Below are 19,060 nucleotides of genomic sequence, written 5' to 3'. Positions count from 1 at the left end.
CTTTTCTTTAAAGACAACATGTCTTATTGTACATTGTTTTGTTGCTTTAAAAACTTTTTGCTGCGCATACCGAGTTGAAACCTTCCTTGTTACAGAAAGTACAACTACACATTTACAACAACAAAAAGTTCCTCAAACTTTAGCTGGAACAAGCAACTTTTGGAAGACGATTTTGTGTTTGGACTGTGGGAATTATAGTCTTAATTTAGTTCTGGGGGAACTTGTGGGGGACAAAATAAGATCCTCCTGGTGACAGTTGTACTTTTTGAGAAGTCCCAAAAAATCTACGAAAGACAACAACAACAAAAGAATCCGCAGGTGCCGAACCGTGAGTATCAAGTCAGGTGTTACCTTCAGGGACAATCTGAAATCACAGTTTGACTCACACAACAGCCGTTTTAAGTTGCGTTTAGAGTTCAGAATAAAAGTGCGCCCGCGTGTGCGGCACGCACAGGGTTAACAGTCACGTGATGACACCCAAGACACTCGCGCGCGCGTGTGTTCGTACGGTGGCCCGTGGAGAACAAAGAAGTTTCGAGACGGTATTTAAAGCGGTGAAGATTCCGAGCGGACGACTTGAAGCGGCAGGCAGGCAGGCAGGCAGGCAGGCAGGCGCGCGTCACGACGAGCAGTAAGGAAGCCGGCCGAGATGCGGACGAGCGCGCACGCGTCCGGCGGCCGCTTCTGCCGCTGGCTCCTCATCCTCACGCTCTCCGTGCTCGGGCCCGTGTGCGCGCGCGCCGCCGCCGTGCGCACTCGGGCCGCCGCCGGCCACCACCATCACCACAAAGCGACAGCGGTGAGTTGTTGTTTGGACCTGACTTGCTTGCTTCCGTCACACTTGTTGTATGCGGGCGTGAACGCGCGACTCACGTGTAGCGTGCCTTTGTGTGTGTTTTGGAATGTAGTTGACTTCCTCTTTTTTGTTTGTGTGCTTTTGCAAGTGCCTTCCACACCCGACGCGCACGCACTATGACGCCACATAGTTATTATTCATCATAATCCCCGCGCGTGCCGTTATGATAATAAGCGTTTAGCCTCAAGTGTCACTCTTATGACTCACTTTTTTTTGTTTGTGCAAGATCAGCACTTTTGGAAGCTTGTCTGGAGGCATAGTACATTCATGTGCTAGTACAGTGTTTCTTGTTTTCAACAGAAAATATTAAAATGACTGAAATAAAAAAAAAAACTGTGACAGCAACATTAGCTCCTGAAAGGACTTCTTCAGGAAAATATCCACATTTCCACATTAGTTTCACAAATCATAGTTCTTGGCATGACGTGGTTAGACATAACGAGACGGGAAGAAACCAGGAACACGACAAAAAAAACACCAACCACGGACAAAAACAACAAGATGACCCACAACAAACAAAAAGCCAAGCCCCACAGAACCGAAACATGGCAGCCAGTTCCAGGTGTAGTAGTTCGGGGTTTAAGCTCTTGCAGGGTTGCATTTCCATCAAAAGTTCCAGGACCTTTTTGTTCTTGGAGTTGCTGGAACTGGCTTTTGAAGTTCTTGAAGCAAACAGTACCGGACCGGAACCTTTTCTGTTCCAGCAGCGTGCGCACGCATTTGTTTGTTTCTGTGGTGCCGACAGGCAAAGTTGCTGGCTTGTGTAGTGTGTGCGGGACAGGAAGTAGTAATCAGGGGCCTTGAACACATTTAGTCAACAACTCCATAAAAAGTAGGCAGACGAGCTCAGGCGTCTTGAGTTTGTTTGTGTGCGTGTTGTTACGCTTTGTCCAATTTTTCTTGGTAAAAGCAAATCAAAAATATTAATTAATGAGTAAATGAACATGTTTAGAGTCCCCTTTTCTTTTTTTAAAGTTGTAGTCATTATTTATTTGTTCAGTCATTTTGGAATCATCTAATTTTGTTCTCAGGTCTTCGCATTTCTCCACACAAAGCGTGTAGTTCTCTGACCAGGAATCAAACCCGGGCTGCGGCGGTGAGAGCGCCCAATCTTAACCACTAGACCAACAGGGACTGTGGAGTGTTGTAAAATAAATAAAGAAGTAAATAAATAATCAAACAGCCGTGCCACATTTTGCTAGCTGAATAGCACATTTGAGCATTTTTGGCGAAATAAAAAAAAAAATCACAAATCGCAGTTTTTATTTATCATTTTTGCTCAATGATATAACGAGTTCCAATTGAAAGGACAAGGTGTTATGAAGGCGTGTTTCCCAGCGTGTCTTATCAGTACCTGCCAGGAACACCTTGTTACGTCTGCAGCGTGCTGACAGGCCCGCACACGCCCTGCGCAGCGCCTCTTGCCGCCGTCTCTCGTTACGACACGGCGGCTTTCCTTTCGCCGCCGCGTACCGGACGTGACGACGGCAAGCTGCAGTGCTCTCTACATGCCCGCATTCTCCACTTGCTCTTATTGTCACGACAGGAATTTTTCATTTTTCAAACTGCAAATCCAACCGGAGACAAAAGATGAAAGAACATTGGGATGATTACACAAATAATCACAAAACAATATCAGGGCAGGGATTAATAGTACACCATGATTAATATTAGAAAACAATAACAAATGTGAGAGAAAAATACAAAATATTAAATTAAGAAAATACACAAACAGTGTAAAAAATACGAAACTCAAATAATACTTATTGGACAATAATGCAAAATACTGGACAAAAATATTAAATATAAAATTCACAAATATTAGGAATTTAAAAAAAAAGATATTAGCAAATAATACAACCGTGATACAAATGTTAGGGAAAGAAACAACTATTGGATGAAAAATGTAAAAATATTCAAAACAATTAAAAAGTAATATACCCAAGTATTAGAAACTACAAGAGCTATTAAAATATAACATGGAAAATGCAATTTAAGAAAAGAGAAATATTCCGCAAAAAATATATTGGACAATAAACCAATCTTGTGCTAAAAAAAAAAAAGAGCAAAATATGTGACCAAAAAAATGACACTCAGCGACATCAAATACACGAGCAACAATAACTCAAATTTGACAGCCTAATTTTCTCGTGTCTTCTCGTGTGGGTATGAAAAAGAAATGCTCAGCGTTTCTGCTGTCAAACAAAATGAAGTGTCGGCAACTTGTGGGAAAATAATCAGCAACTAGCAGTGCCAAGATAGCAACGTGGATAAATTCTTCGTGCACCTGCGAACGTGCACTCCAACGTCCTCCACCGCAAGACCAAATTTGAAAAACAGACTTTTGGACGCCACGCAGCAACATACAAAAGACCACAAGATAAATCATTGTTGATTTTTTTTTCTGAGTTAATTTTATAAACCACGAGCTGCTACAAAATCCATTTTTGTTCTTGATTTTTGCAATTGTGTTTTTGCTGCACAAAAGGGGAATAAGCTCATGGTAGAATGTGCTTGCTTAACATGTGTGAGGTAGTGGGATCGATGCCCTCATTCTCCATTTGGCTTTTGCCTTCTTACATTTTTTTGTTCTGGGTTTTGGTTTGGGGTTTCTTTACTGCGTAAAGGGGAATTAGCTCAAATGGTAGAGCGCTTGCTTAGCATGCGCGAGGTAGTGGGATCGATGCCCACATTCTCCATTTGGCTTTTGCCTTCTTAAATTTTTTGTTTTTGTTCTTGGTTTGGGGTTTATTCATTGCATCAAAAGGGGAATTAGCTCAAATGGTAGAGCGCTTGCTTAGCATGCGAGAGGTAGTGGGATCGATGCCCACATTCTCCATTTGGCTTTTGCCTTCTTACATTTTTTTGTTCTGGGTTTTGGTTTGGGGTTTCTTTACTGCGTAAAGGGGAATTAGCTCAAATGGTAGAGCGCTTGCTTAGCATGCGAGAGGTAGTGGGATCGATGCCCACATTCTCCATTTGGCTTTTGCCTTCTTAAATTTTTTGTTTTTGTTCTTGGTTTGGGGTTTATTCATTGCATAAAAAGGGGAATTAGCTCAAATGGTAGAGCGCTTGCTTAGCATGCGAGAGGTAGTGGGATTGATGCCCACATTCTCCATTTGGCTTTTCCCTTCTTACATTTTTTTGTTCTGGGTTTTGGTTTGGGGTTTCTTTACTATGTAAAGGGGAATTAGCTCAAATGGTAGAGCGCTTGCTTAGCATGCGAGAGGTAGTGGGATCGATGCCCACATTCTCCATTTGGCTTTTGCCTTCTTACATTTTTTTGTTCTGGGTTTTGGTTTGGGGTTGGTTTGCTGCGTAAAAGGGAATTAGCTCAAATGGTAGAGCGCTTGCTTAGCATGCGAGAGGTAGTGGGATCGATGCCCACATTCTCCATTTGGCTTTTGCCTTCTTACATTTTTTTGTTCTGGGTTTTGGTTTGGGGTTTCTTTTCTGCGTAAAGGGGAATTAGCTCAAATGGTAGAGCGCTTGCTTAGCATGCGAGAGCTAGTGGGATCGATGCCCACATTCTCCATTTGGCTTTTGCCTTCTTAATTTTTTTTTGTTCTGGGTTTTGGTTTGGGGTTTCTTTTCTGCTTAAAGGGGAATTAGCTCAAATGCTAGAGCGCTTGCTTAGCATGCGCGAGGTAGTGGGATCGATGCCCACATTCTCCATTTGGCTTTTGCCTCCTTACATTTTTTTGTTCTGGGTTTTGGTTTGGGGTTGGTTTGATGCGTAAAGGGGAATTAGCTCAAATGGTAGAGCGCTTGCTTAGCATGCGAGAGGTAGTTGGATCGATGCCCACATTCTCCATTTGGCTTTTGCCTTCTTAAATTTTTTGTTTTTGTTCTTGGTTTGGGGTTTATTCATTGCTTAAAAAGGGGAATTAGCTCAAATGGTAGAGTGCTTGCTTAGCATGCTAGAGGTAGTGGGATCGATGCCCACATTCTCCATTTGGCGTTTTTGCCTTCTTAAATTTTTTTGTTCTGGGTTTTGTTTTTGGTTTGGGGTTTCTTTGCTGCGTAAAGGGTATTAGCTCAAATGGTAGAGCGCTTGCTTCGCATGTGAGAGGTAGTGGGATCGATGCCCACATTCTCCATTTGGCTTTTGCCTTCTTAAATCTTTTTTGTTCTGGGTTTTGGTTTTGATTTGGGGCTTCTTTCCTGCGTAAAGGGGAATTAGCTCAAATGGTAGAGCGCTTGCTTCGCATGCGAGAGGTAGTGGGATCGATGCCCACATTCTCCATTTGGCTTTTGCCTTCTTAAATTTTTTTGTTCTGGGTTTTGGTTTTGGTTTGGGGTTTCTTTGCTGCGTAAAGGGGAATTAGCTCAAATGGTAGAGCGCTTGCTTAGCATGCGAGAGGTAGTGGGATCGATGCCCACATTCTCCATTTGGCTTTTGCCTTCTTAAATTTTTTTGTTCTGGGTTTTGGTTTTGGTTTGGGGTTGCTTTGGTGCGTAAAGGGGAATTAGCTCAAATGGTAGAGCGCTTGCTTTGCATGCGAGAGGTAGTGGGATTGATGCCCACATTCTCCATTTGGCTTTTGCCTTCTTAAATTTTTTTGTTCTGGGTTTTGGTTTTGGTTTTGTTTTGGGGTTTCTTTTCTGCGTAAAGGGGAATTAGCTCAAATGGTAGAGCGCTTGCTTAGCATGCGAGAGGTAGTGGGATCGATGCCCACATTCTCCATTTGGCTTTTGCCTTCTTAAAATTTTTTATTTTGGTTTGGGGTTTCTTTACTGCGTAAAGGGGAATTAGCTCAAATGGTAGAGCGCTTGCTTAGCATGCGAGAGGTAGTGGGATCGATGCCCACATTCTCCATTTGGATTTTGCCTTCTTACATTTTTTTGTTCTGGGTTTTGGTTTGGGGTTTCTTTTCTGTGTAAAGGGGAATTAGCTCAAATGGTAGAGCGCTTGCTTAGCATGCGAGAGGTAGTGGGATCGATGCCCACATTCTCCATTTGGCTTTTGCCTTCTTAAATTTTTTTGTTCTGGGTTTTGGTTTGGGGTTTCTTTTCTGCGTAAAGGGGAATTAGCTCAAATGCTAGAGCGCTTGCTTAGCATGCGAGAGGTAGTGGGATCAATGCCCACATTCTCCATTTGGCTTGTTCCTTCTTAAATTTTTTTGTTCTGGGTTTTGGTTTGGGGTTTCTTTGCTGCGTAAAGGGGAATTAGCTCAAATGGTAGAGCGCTTGCTTAGCATGCGAGAGGTAGTGGGATCGATGCCCACATTCTCCATTTGGCTTTTGCCTTCTTAAATTTTTTTTGTTCTAGGTTTTGGTTTGGGGTTTCTTTTCTGCGTAAAGGGGAATTAGCTCAAATGCTAGAGCGCTTGCTTAGCATGCGAGAGGTAGTGGGATCAATGCCCACATTCTCCATTTGGCTTGTGCCTTCTTAAATTTTTTTGTTCTGGGTTTTGGTTTGGGGTTTCTTTGCTGCGTAAAGGGAAATTTGCTCAAATGGTAGAGTGCTTGCTTAGCATGTGAGAGGTAGTGGGATCGATGCCCACATTCTCCATTTGGCTTTTGCCTTCTTAAATTTTTTGTTTTTGTTCTTGGTTTGGGGTTTATTCATTGCATAAAAAGGGGAATTAGCTCAAATGGTAGATCACTTTTGCTTAGCATGCGAGAGGTAGTGGGATCGATGCCCACATTCTCCATTTGGCTTTTGCCTTCTTAAATTTTTTTGTTCTGGTTTTTGGTTTTGGTTTGGGGTTTCTTTGCTGTGTAAAGGGGAATTAGCTCAAATGGTAGAGCGCTTGCTTCGCATGCGAGAGGTAGTGGGATCGATGCCCACATTCTCCATTTGGCTTTTGCCTTCTTAAATTTTTTTGTTCTGGGTTTTGGTTTTGGTTTGGGGTTTCTTTGCTGCGTAAAGGGGAATTAGCTCAAATGGTAGAGCGCTTGCTTTGCATGCGAGAGGTAGTGGGATCGATGCCCACATTCTCCATTTGGCTTTTGCCTTCTTAAATTTTTTTGTTCTGGGTTTTGGTTTTGGTTTGGGGTTTCTTTTCTGCGTAAAGGGGAATTAGCTCAAATGGTAGAGCGCTTGCTTAGCATGCGAGAGGTAGTGGGATCGATGCCCACATTCTCCATTTGGCTTTTGCCTTCTTAAAATTTTTTGTTTTGGTTTGGGGTTTCTTTACTGCGTAAAGGGGAATTAGCTCAAATGGTAGAGCGCTTGCTTTGCATGCGAGAGGTAGTGGGATCGATGCCCACATTCTCCATTTGGCTTTTGCCTTCTTAAATTTTTTGTTTTTGTTCTTGGTTTGGGGTTTATTCATTGCATAAAAAGGGGAATTAGCTCAAATGGTAGAGTGCTTGCTTAGCATGCGAGAGGTAGTGGGATTGATGCCCACATTCTCCATTTGGCTTTTCCCTTCTTACATTTTTTTGTTCTGGGTTTTGGTTTGGGGTTTCTTTACTATGTAAAGGGGAATTAGCTCAAATGGTAGAGCGCTTGCTTAGCATGCGAGAGGTAGTGGGATCGATGCCCACATTCTCCATTTGGCTTTTGCCTTCTTACATTTTTTTGTTCTGGGTTTTGGTTTGGGGTTGGTTTGCTGCGTAAAAGGGAATTAGCTCAAATGGTAGAGCGCTTGCTTAGCATGCGAGAGGTAGTGGGATCGATGCCCACATTCTCCATTTGGCTTTTGCCTTCTTACATTTTTTTGTTCTGGGTTTTGGTTTGGGGTTTCTTTTCTGCGTAAAGGGGAATTAGCTCAAATGGTAGAGCGCTTGCTTAGCATGCGAGAGCTAGTGGGATCGATGCCCACATTCTCCATTTGGCTTTTGCCTTCTTAATTTTTTTTTGTTCTGGGTTTTGGTTTGGGGTTTCTTTTCTGCTTAAAGGGGAATTAGCTCAAATGCTAGAGCGCTTGCTTAGCATGCGCGAGGTAGTGGGATCGATGCCCACATTCTCCATTTGGCTTTTGCCTCCTTACATTTTTTTGTTCTGGGTTTTGGTTTGGGGTTGGTTTGATGCGTAAAGGGGAATTAGCTCAAATGGTAGAGCGCTTGCTTAGCATGCGAGAGGTAGTTGGATCGATGCCCACATTCTCCATTTGGCTTTTGCCTTCTTAAATTTTTTGTTTTTGTTCTTGGTTTGGGGTTTATTCATTGCTTAAAAAGGGGAATTAGCTCAAATGGTAGAGTGCTTGCTTAGCATGCTAGAGGTAGTGGGATCGATGCCCACATTCTCCATTTGGCGTTTTTGCCTTCTTAAATTTTTTTGTTCTGGGTTTTGTTTTTGGTTTGGGGTTTCTTTGCTGCGTAAAGGGTATTAGCTCAAATGGTAGAGCGCTTGCTTCGCATGTGAGAGGTAGTGGGATCGATGCCCACATTCTCCATTTGGCTTTTGCCTTCTTAAATCTTTTTTGTTCTGGGTTTTGGTTTTGATTTGGGGCTTCTTTCCTGCGTAAAGGGGAATTAGCTCAAATGGTAGAGCGCTTGCTTCGCATGCGAGAGGTAGTGGGATCGATGCCCACATTCTCCATTTGGCTTTTGCCTTCTTAAATTTTTTTGTTCTGGGTTTTGGTTTTGGTTTGGGGTTTCTTTGCTGCGTAAAGGGGAATTAGCTCAAATGGTAGAGCGCTTGCTTAGCATGCGAGAGGTAGTGGGATCGATGCCCACATTCTCCATTTGGCTTTTGCCTTCTTAAATTTTTTTGTTCTGGGTTTTGGTTTTGGTTTGGGGTTGCTTTGGTGCGTAAAGGGGAATTAGCTCAAATGGTAGAGCGCTTGCTTTGCATGCGAGAGGTAGTGGGATTGATGCCCACATTCTCCATTTGGCTTTTGCCTTCTTAAATTTTTTTGTTCTGGGTTTTGGTTTTGGTTTTGTTTTGGGGTTTCTTTTCTGCGTAAAGGGGAATTAGCTCAAATGGTAGAGCGCTTGCTTAGCATGCGAGAGGTAGTGGGATCGATGCCCACATTCTCCATTTGGCTTTTGCCTTCTTAAAATTTTTTATTTTGGTTTGGGGTTTCTTTACTGCGTAAAGGGGAATTAGCTCAAATGGTAGAGCGCTTGCTTAGCATGCGAGAGGTAGTGGGATCGATGCCCACATTCTCCATTTGGATTTTGCCTTCTTACATTTTTTTGTTCTGGGTTTTGGTTTGGGGTTTCTTTTCTGTGTAAAGGGGAATTAGCTCAAATGGTAGAGCGCTTGCTTAGCATGCGAGAGGTAGTGGGATCGATGCCCACATTCTCCATTTGGCTTTTGCCTTCTTAAATTTTTTTGTTCTGGGTTTTGGTTTGGGGTTTCTTTTCTGCGTAAAGGGGAATTAGCTCAAATGCTAGAGCGCTTGCTTAGCATGCGAGAGGTAGTGGGATCAATGCCCACATTCTCCATTTGGCTTGTTCCTTCTTAAATTTTTTTGTTCTGGGTTTTGGTTTGGGGTTTCTTTGCTGCGTAAAGGGGAATTAGCTCAAATGGTAGAGCGCTTGCTTAGCATGCGAGAGGTAGTGGGATCGATGCCCACATTCTCCATTTGGCTTTTGCCTTCTTAAATTTTTTTTGTTCTGGGTTTTGGTTTGGGGTTTCTTTTCTGCGTAAAGGGGAATTAGCTCAAATGCTAGAGCGCTTGCTTAGCATGCGAGAGGTAGTGGGATCAATGCCCACATTCTCCATTTGGCTTGTGCCTTCTTAAATTTTTTTGTTCTGGGTTTTGGTTTGGGGTTTCTTTGCTGCGTAAAGGGAAATTTGCTCAAATGGTAGAGTGCTTGCTTAGCATGTGAGAGGTAGTGGGATCGATGCCCACATTCTCCATTTGGCTTTTGCCTTCTTAAATTTTTTGTTTTTGTTCTTGGTTTGGGGTTTATTCATTGCATAAAAAGGGGAATTAGCTCAAATGGTAGATCACTTTTGCTTAGCATGCGAGAGGTAGTGGGATCGATGCCCACATTCTCCATTTGGCTTTTGCCTTCTTAAATTTTTTTGTTCTGGTTTTTGGTTTTGGTTTGGGGTTTCTTTGCTGTGTAAAGGGGAATTAGCTCAAATGGTAGAGCGCTTGCTTCGCATGCGAGAGGTAGTGGGATCGATGCCCACATTCTCCATTTGGCTTTTGCCTTCTTAAATTTTTTTGTTCTGGGTTTTGGTTTTGGTTTGGGGTTTCTTTGCTGCGTAAAGGGGAATTAGCTCAAATGGTAGAGCGCTTGCTTTGCATGCGAGAGGTAGTGGGATCGATGCCCACATTCTCCATTTGGCTTTTGCCTTCTTAAATTTTTTTGTTCTGGGTTTTGGTTTTGGTTTGGGGTTTCTTTTCTGCGTAAAGGGGAATTAGCTCAAATGGTAGAGCGCTTGCTTAGCATGCGAGAGGTAGTGGGATCGATGCCCACATTCTCCATTTGGCTTTTGCCTTCTTAAAATTTTTTGTTTTGGTTTGGGGTTTCTTTACTGCGTAAAGGGGAATTAGCTCAAATGGTAGAGCGCTTGCTTTGCATGCGAGAGGTAGTGGGATCGATGCCCACATTCTCCATTTGGCTTTTGCCTTCTTAAATTTTTTTGTTCTGGGTTTTGGTTTTGGTTTGGGGTTTCTTTTCTGCGTAAAGGGGAATTAGCTCAAATGGTAGAGCGCTTGCTTAGCATGCGAGAGGTAGTGGGATCGATGCCCACATTCTCCATTTGGCTTTTGCCTTCTTAAATTTTTTTGTTCTGGGTTTTGGTTTTGGTTTGGGGTTTCTTTTCTGCGTAAAGGGGAATTAGCTCAAATGGTAGAGCGCTTGCTTAGCATGCGAGAGGTAGTGGGATCGATGCCCACATTCTCCATTTGGCTTTTGCCTTCTTAAATTTTTTTTGTTCTGGGTTTTGGTTTGGGGTTTCTTTTCTGCGTAAAGGGGAATTAGCTCAAATGCTAGAGCGCTTGCTTAGCATGCGAGAGGTAGTGGGATCAATGCCCACATTCTCCATTTGGCTTGTGCCTTCTTAAATTTTTTTGTTCTGGGTTTTGGTTTGGGGTTTCTTTGCTGCGTAAAGGGAAATTTGCTCAAATGGTAGAGTGCTTGCTTAGCATGTGAGAGGTAGTGGGATCGATGCCCACATTCTCCATTTGGCTTTTGCCTTCTTAAATTTTTTGTTTTTGTTCTTGGTTTGGGGTTTATTCATTGCATAAAAAGGGGAATTAGCTCAAATGGTAGATCACTTTTGCTTAGCATGCGAGAGGTAGTGGGATCGATGCCCACATTCTCCATTTGGCTTTTGCCTTCTTAAATTTTTTTGTTCTGGTTTTTGGTTTTGGTTTGGGGTTTCTTTGCTGTGTAAAGGGGAATTAGCTCAAATGGTAGAGCGCTTGCTTCGCATGCGAGAGGTAGTGGGATCGATGCCCACATTCTCCATTTGGCTTTTGCCTTCTTAAATTTTTTTGTTCTGGGTTTTGGTTTTGGTTTGGGGTTTCTTTGCTGCGTAAAGGGGAATTAGCTCAAATGGTAGAGCGCTTGCTTTGCATGCGAGAGGTAGTGGGATCGATGCCCACATTCTCCATTTGGCTTTTGCCTTCTTAAATTTTTTTGTTCTGGGTTTTGGTTTTGGTTTGGGGTTTCTTTTCTGCGTAAAGGGGAATTAGCTCAAATGGTAGAGCGCTTGCTTAGCATGCGAGAGGTAGTGGGATCGATGCCCACATTCTCCATTTGGCTTTTGCCTTCTTAAAATTTTTTGTTTTGGTTTGGGGTTTCTTTACTGCGTAAAGGGGAATTAGCTCAAATGGTAGAGCGCTTGCTTTGCATGCGAGAGGTAGTGGGATCGATGCCCACATTCTCCATTTGGCTTTTGCCTTCTTAAATTTTTTTGTTCTGGGTTTTGGTTTTGGTTTGGGGTTTCTTTTCTGCGTAAAGGGGAATTAGCTCAAATGGTAGAGCGCTTGCTTAGCATGCGAGAGGTAGTGGGATCGATGCCCACATTCTCCATTTGGCTTTTGCCTTCTTAAATTTTTTTGTTCTGGGTTTTGGTTTTGGTTTGGGGTTTCTTTTCTGCGTAAAGGGGAATTAGCTCAAATGGTAGAGCGCTTGCTTAGCATGCGAGAGGTAGTGGGATCGATGCCCACATTCTCCATTTGGCTTTTGCCTTCTTAAATTTTTTGTTTTTGTTCTTGGTTTGGGGTTTATTCATTGTATAAAAAGGGGAATTAGCTCAAATGGTAGATCACTTTTGCTTAGCATGCGAGAGGTAGTGGGATCGATGCCCACATTCTCCATTTGGCTTTTTCCTTCTTAAATTTTTTTGTTCTGGTTTTTGGTTTTGGTTTGGGGTTTCTTTGCTGCGTAAAGGGGAATTAGCTCAAATGGTAGAGCGCTTGCTTCGCATGCGAGAGGTAGTGGGATCGATGCCCACATTCTCCATTTGGCTTTTGCCTTCTTAAATTTTTTTGTTCTGGGTTTTGGTTTTGGTTTGAGGTTTCTTTTCTGCGTAAAGGGGAATTAGCTCAAATGGTAGAGCGCTTGCTTAGCATGCGAGAGGTAGTGGGATCGATGCCCACATTCTCCATTTGGCTTTTGCCTTCTTAAATTTTTTTTGTTCTGGGTTTTGGTTTGGGGTTTCTTTTCTGCGTAAAGGGGAATTAGCTCAAATGCTAGAGCGCTTGCTTAGCATGCGAGAGGTAGTGGGATCAATGCCCACATTCTCCATTTGGCTTTTGCCTTCTTAAATTTTTTTGTTCTGGTTTTTGGTTTTGGTTTGGGGTTTCTTTGCTGCGTAAAGGGGAATTAGCTCAAATGCTAGAGCGCTTGCTTAGCATGCGAGAGGTGGTGGGATCAATGCCCACATTCTCCATTTGGCTTGTTCCTTCTTAAATTTTTTTGTTCTGGGTTTTGGTTTGGGGTTTCTTTGCTGCGTAAAGGGGAATTAGCTCAAATGGTAGAGCGCTTGCTTAGCATGCGAGAGGTAGTGGGATCGATGCCCACATTCTCCATTTGGCTTTTGCCTTCTTAAATTTTTTTTGTTCTGGGTTTTGGTTTGGGGTTTCTTTTCTGCGTAAAGGGGAATTAGCTCAAATGCTAGAGCGCTTGCTTAGCATGCGAGAGGTAGTGGGATCAATGCCCACATTCTCCATTTGGCTTGTGCCTTCTTAAATTTTTTTGTTCTGGGTTTTGGTTTGGGGTTTCTTTGCTGCGTAAAGGGGAATTTGCTCAAATGGTAGAGTGCTTGCTTAGCATGTGAGAGGTAGTGGGATCGATGCCCACATTCTCCATTTGGCTTTTGCCTTCTTAAATTTTTTGTTTTTGTTCTTGGTTTGGGGTTTATTCATTGCATAAAAAGGGGAATTAGCTCAAATGGTAGATCACTTTTGCTTAGCATGCGAGAGGTAGTGGGATCGATGCCCACATTCTCCATTTGGCTTTTGCCTTCTTAAATTTTTTTGTTCTGGTTTTTGGTTTTGGTTTGGGGTTTCTTTGCTGCGTAAAGGGGAATTAGCTCAAATGCTAGAGCGCTTGCTTAGCATGCGAGAGGTAGTGGGATCGATGCCCACATTCTCCATTTGGCTTTTGCCTTCTTAAATTTTTTTTGTTCTGGGTTTTGGTTTTGGGTTGCTTTACGGCGTAAAGGGGTATTAGCTCAAATGGTAGAGCGCTTGCTTAGCATGCGAGAGGTAGTGGGATCGATGCCCACATTCTCATTTGGCTTTTGCCTTCTTAAATATTTATGTTCTGGGTTTTGGTTTGGGGTTTCTTTACTGCGTAAAGGGGAATTAGCTCAAATGGTAGAGCGCTTGCTTAGCATGCGAGAGGTAGTGGGATCGATGCCCTCATTCTCCATTTGGCTTTTGCCTTCTTACATTTTTTTGTTCTGGGTTTTGGTTTGGGGTTTCTTTACTGCGTAAAGGGGAATTAGCTCAAATGGTAGAGCGCTTGCTTAGCATGCGAGAGGTAGTGGGATCGATGCCCACATTCTCCATTTGGCTTTTGCCTTCTTAAATTTTTTGTGTTTGTTCTTGGTTTGGGGTTTATTCATTGCATAAAAAGGGGAATTAGCTCAAATGGTAGATCACTTTTGCTTAGCATGCGAGAGGTAGTGGGATCGATGCCCACATTCTCCATTTGGCTTTTGCCTTCTTAAATTTTTTTGTTCTGGTTTTTGGTTTTGGTTTGGGGTTTCTTTGCTGTGTAAAGGGGAATTAGCTCAAATGGTAGAGCGCTTGCTTCGCATGCGAGAGGTAGTGGGATCGATGCCCACATTCTCTATTTGGCTTTTGCCTTCTTAAATTTTTTTGTTCTGGGTTTTGGTTTTGGTTTGGGGTTTCTTTGCTGCGTAAAGGGGAATTAGCTCAAATGGTAGAGCGCTTGCTTCGCATGCGAGAGGTAGTGGGATCGATGCCCACATTCTCCATTTGGCTTTTGCCTTCTTAAATTTTTTTGTTCTGGGTTTTGGTTTTGGTTTGGGGTTTCTTTTCTGCGTAAAGGGGAATTAGCTCAAATGGTAGAGCGCTTGCTTAGCATGCGAGAGGTAGTGGGATCGATGCCCACATTCTCCAATTGGCTTTTGCCTTCTTAAAATTTTTTGTTTTGGTTTGGGGTTTCTTTACTGCGTAAAGGGGAATTAGCTCAAATGGTAGAGCGCTTGCTTTGCATGCGAGAGGTAGTGGGATCGATGCCCACATTCTCCATTTGGCTTTTGCCTTCTTAAATTTTTTTGTTCTGGGTTTTGGTTTTGGTTTGGGGTTTCTTTTCTGCGTAAAGGGGAATTAGCTCAAATGGTAGAGCGCTTGCTTAGCATGCGAGAGGTAGTGGGATCGATGCCCACATTCTCCATTTGGCTTTTGCCTTCTTAAATTTTTTTGTTCTGGGTTTTGGTTTTGGTTTGGGGTTTCTTTGCTGCGTAAAGGGGAATTAGCTCAAATGGTAGAGCGCTTGCTTTGCATGCGAGAGGTAGTGGGATCGATGCCCACATTCTCCATTTGGCTTTTGCCTTCTTAAATTTTTTTGTTCTGGGTTTTGGTTTTGGTTTGGGGTTTCTTTTCTGCGTAAAGGGGAATTAGCTCAAATGGTAGAGCGCTTGCTTAGCATGCGAGAGGTAGTGGGATCGATGCCCACATTCTCCATTTGGCTTTTGCCTTCTTAAAATTTTTTGTTTTGGTTTGGGGTTTCTTTACTGCGTAAAGGGGAATTAGCTCAAATGGTAGAGCGCTTGCTTTGCATGCGAGAGGTAGTGGGATCGATGCCCACATTCTCCATTTGGCTTTTGCCTTCTTAAATTTTTTTGTTCTGGGTTTTGGTTTTGGTTTGGGGTTTCTTTTCTGCGTAAAGGGGAATTAGCTCAAATGGTAGAGCGCTTGCTTAGCATGCGAGAGGTAGTGGGATCGATGCCCACATTCTCCATTTGGCTTTTGCCTTCTTAAATTTTTTTGTTCTGGGTTTTGGTTTTGGTTTGGGGTTTCTTTTCTGCGTAAAGGGGAATTAGCTCAAATGGTAGAGTGCTTGCTTAGCATGCGAGAGGTAGTGGGATCGATGCCCACATTCTCCATTTGGCTTTTGCCTTCTTAAATTTTTTGTTTTTGTTCTTGGTTTGGGGTTTATTCATTGCATAAAAAGGGCAATTAGCTCAAATGGTAGATCACTTTTGCTTAGCATGCGAGAGGTAGTGGGATCGATGCCCACATTCTCCATTTGGCTTTTGCCTTCTTAAATTTTTTTGTTCTGGGTTTTGGTTTTGGTTTGAGGTTTCTTTTCTGCGTAAAGGGGAATTAGCTCAAATGGTAGAGCGCTTGCTTAGCATGCGAGAGGTAGTGGGATCGATGCCCACATTCTCCATTTGGCTTTTGCCTTCTTAAATTTTTTTTGTTCTGGGTTTTGGTTTGGGGTTTCTTTTCTGCGTAAAGGGGAATTAGCTCAAATGCTAGAGCGCTTGCTTAGCATGCGAGAGGTAGTGGGATCAATGCCCACATTCTCCATTTGGCTTTTGCCTTCTTAAATTTTTTTGTTCTGGTTTTTGGTTTTGGTTTGGGGTTTCTTTGCTGCGTAAAGGGGAATTAGCTCAAATGCTAGAGCGCTTGCTTAGCATGCGAGAGGTGGTGGATCAATGCCCACATTCTCCATTTGGCTTGTTCCTTCTTAAATTTTTTTGTTCTGGGTTTTGGTTTGGGGTTTCTTTGCTGCGTAAAGGGGAATTAGCTCAAATGGTAGAGCGCTTGCTTAGCATGCGAGAGGTAGTGGGATCGATGCCCACATTCTCCATTTGGCTTTTGCCTTCTTAAATTTTTTTTGTTCTGGGTTTTGGTTTGGGGTTTCTTTTCTGCGTAAAGGGGAATTAGCTCAAATGCTAGAGCGCTTGCTTAGCATGCGAGAGGTAGTGGGATCAATGCCCACATTCTCCATTTGGCTTGTGCCTTCTTAAATTTTTTTGTTCTGGGTTTTGGTTTGGGGTTTCTTTGCTGCGTAAAGGGGAATTTGCTCAAATGGTAGAGTGCTTGCTTAGCATGTGAGAGGTAGTGGGATCGATGCCCACATTCTCCATTTGGCTTTTGCCTTCTTAAATTTTTTGTTTTTGTTCTTGGTTTGGGGTTTATTCATTGCATAAAAAGGGGAATTAGCTCAAATGGTAGATCACTTTTGCTTAGCATGCGAGAGGTAGTGGGATCGATGCCCACATTCTCCATTTGGCTTTTGCCTTCTTAAATTTTTTTGTTCTGGTTTTTGGTTTTGGTTTGGGGTTTCTTTGCTGCGTAAAGGGGAATTAGCTCAAATGCTAGAGCGCTTGCTTAGCATGCGAGAGGTAGTGGGATCGATGCCCACATTCTCCATTTGGCTTTTGCCTTCTTAAATTTTTTTTGTTCTGGGTTTTGGTTTTGGGTTGCTTTACGGCGTAAAGGGGTATTAGCTCAAATGGTAGAGCGCTTGCTTAGCATGCGAGAGGTAGTGGGATCGATGCCCACATTCTCATTTGGCTTTTGCCTTCTTAAATATTTATGTTCTGGGTTTTGGTTTGGGGTTTCTTTACTGCGTAAAGGGGAATTAGCTCAAATGGTAGAGCGCTTGCTTAGCATGCGAGAGGTAGTGGGATCGATGCCCTCATTCTCCATTTGGCTTTTGCCTTCTTACATTTTTTTGTTCTGGGTTTTGGTTTGGGGTTTCTTTACTGCGTAAAGGGGAGTTAGCTCAAATGGTAGAGCGCTTGCTTAGCATGCGAGAGGTAGTGGGATCGATGCCCACATTCTCCATTTGGCTTTTGCCTTCTTAAATTTTTTGTGTTTGTTCTTGGTTTGGGGTTTATTCATTGCATAAAAAGGGGAATTAGCTCAAATGGTAGATCACTTTTGCTTAGCATGCGAGAGGTAGTGGGATCGATGCCCACATTCTCCATTTGGCTTTTGCCTTCTTAAATTTTTTTGTTCTGGTTTTTGGTTTTGGTTTGGGGTTTCTTTGCTGTGTAAAGGGGAATTAGCTCAAATGGTAGAGCGCTTGCTTCGCATGCGAGAGGTAGTGGGATCGATGCCCACATTCTCTATTTGGCTTTTGCCTTCTTAAATTTTTTTGTTCTGGGTTTTGGTTTTGGTTTGGGGTTTCTTTGCTGCGTAAAGGGGAATTAGCTCAAATGGTAGAGCGCTTGCTTCGCATGCGAGAGGTAGTGGGATCGATGCCCACATTCTCCATTTGGCTTTTGCCTTCTTAAATTTTTTTGTTCTGGGTTTTGGTTTTGGTTTGGGGTTTCTTTTCTGCGTAAAGGGGAATTAGCTCAAATGGTAGAGCGCTTGCTTAGCATGCGAGAGGTAGTGGGATCGATGCCCACATTCTCCAATTGGCTTTTGCCTTCTTAAAATTTTTTGTTTTGGTTTGGGGTTTCTTTACTGTGTAAAGGGGAATTAGCTCAAATGGTAGAGCGCTTGCTTTGCATGCGAGAGGTAGTGGGATCGATGCCCACATTCTCCATTTGGCTTTTGCCTTCTTAAATTTTTTTGTTCTGGGTTTTGGTTTTGGTTTGGGGTTTCTTTTCTGCGTAAAGGGGAATTAGCTCAAATGGTAGAGCGCTTGCTTAGCATGCGAGAGGTAGTGGGATCGATGCCCACATTCTCCATTTGGCTTTTGCCTTCTTAAATTTTTTTGTTCTGGGTTTTGGTTTTGGTTTGGGGTTTCTTTGCTGCGTAAAGGGGAATTAGCTCAAATGGTAGAGCGCTTGCTTTGCATGCGAGAGGTAGTGGGATCGATGCCCACATTCTCCATTTGGCTTTTGCCTTCTTAAATTTTTTTGTTCTGGGTTTTGGTTTTGGTTTGGGGTTTCTTTTCTGCGTAAAGGGGAATTAGCTCAAATGGTAGAGCGCTTGCTTAGCATGCGAGAGGTAGTGGGATCGATGCCCACATTCTCCATTTGGCTTTTGCCTTCTTAAAATTTTTTGTTTTGGTTTGGGGTTTCTTTACTGCGTAAAGGGGAATTAGCTCAAATGGTAGAGCGCTTGCTTTGCATGCGAGAGGTAGTGGGATCGATGCCCACATTCTCCATTTGGCTTTTGCCTTCTTAAATTTTTTTGTTCTGGGTTTTGGTTTTGGTTTGGGGTTTCTTTTCTGCGTAAAGGGGAATTAGCTCAAATGGTAGAGCGCTTGCTTAGCATGCGAGAGGTAGTGGGATCGATGCCCACATTCTCCATTTGGCTTTTGCCTTCTTAAATTTTTTGTTTTTGTTCTTGGTTTGGGGTTTATTCATTGCATAAAAAGGGGAATTAGCTCAAATGGTAGATCACTTTTGCTTAGCATGCGAGAGGTAGTGGGATCGATGCCCACATTCTCCATTTGGCTTTTGCCTTCTTAAATTTTTTTGTTCTGGTTTTTGGTTTTGGTTTGGGGTTTCTTTGCTGCGTAAAGGGGAATTAGCTCAAATGGTAGAGCGCTTGTTTCGCATGCGAGAGGTAGTGGGATCGATGCCCACATTCTCCATTTGGCTTTTGCCTTCTTAAATTTTTTTGTTCTGGGTTTTGGTTTTGGTTTGAGGTTTCTTTGCTGTGTAAAGGGGAATTAGCTCAAATGGTAGAGCGCTTGCTTAGCATGCGAGAGGTAGTGGGATCGATGCCCTCATTCTCCATTTGGCTTTTGCCTTCTTACATTTTTTTGTTCTGGGTTTTGGTTTGGGGTTTCTTTACTGCGTAAAGGGGAATTAGCTCAAATGGTAGAGCGCTTGCTTAGCATGCGAGAGGTAGTGGGATCGATGCCCACATTCTCCATTTGGCTTTTGCCTTCTTAAATTTTTGGTTTTTGTTCTTGGTTTGGGGTTTATTCATTGCATAAAAAGGGGAATTA

The 19,060-nt window shown here is 42.9% G+C and overlaps 1 protein-coding gene across 2 annotated transcripts in view; it reads left to right on the top strand.

Annotated features, from left to right (window-relative positions):
- Positions 1-19,060, top strand: part of mmp11a (matrix metallopeptidase 11a) — a 51,897-nt gene that overhangs the window by 5,918 nt on the left and 26,919 nt on the right. Inside the window, exon 1 of one of the 2 annotated variants that reach the window (XM_077560648.1) lies at positions 536-799. The exons of the other annotated variant lie outside the window; for it this stretch is intronic. Coding sequence (XP_077416774.1) covers positions 650-799 — 150 coding nt within the window. The 5' untranslated portion in view covers positions 536-649. Of the gene's footprint in view, positions 1-535; positions 800-19,060 lie in introns of those variants that run through there. 2 annotated transcript variants of the gene reach the window in all.

The sequence above is a fragment of the Vanacampus margaritifer genome, chromosome 3 (genome assembly GCF_051991255.1).
Source record: "Vanacampus margaritifer isolate UIUO_Vmar chromosome 3, RoL_Vmar_1.0, whole genome shotgun sequence".
In the NCBI taxonomy this organism is placed as follows: Eukaryota; Metazoa; Chordata; class Actinopteri; order Syngnathiformes; family Syngnathidae; genus Vanacampus; species Vanacampus margaritifer.
Note: the sequence above shows the minus strand (reverse complement) of the source record. Positions and strands in the feature narration are given on the sequence as shown.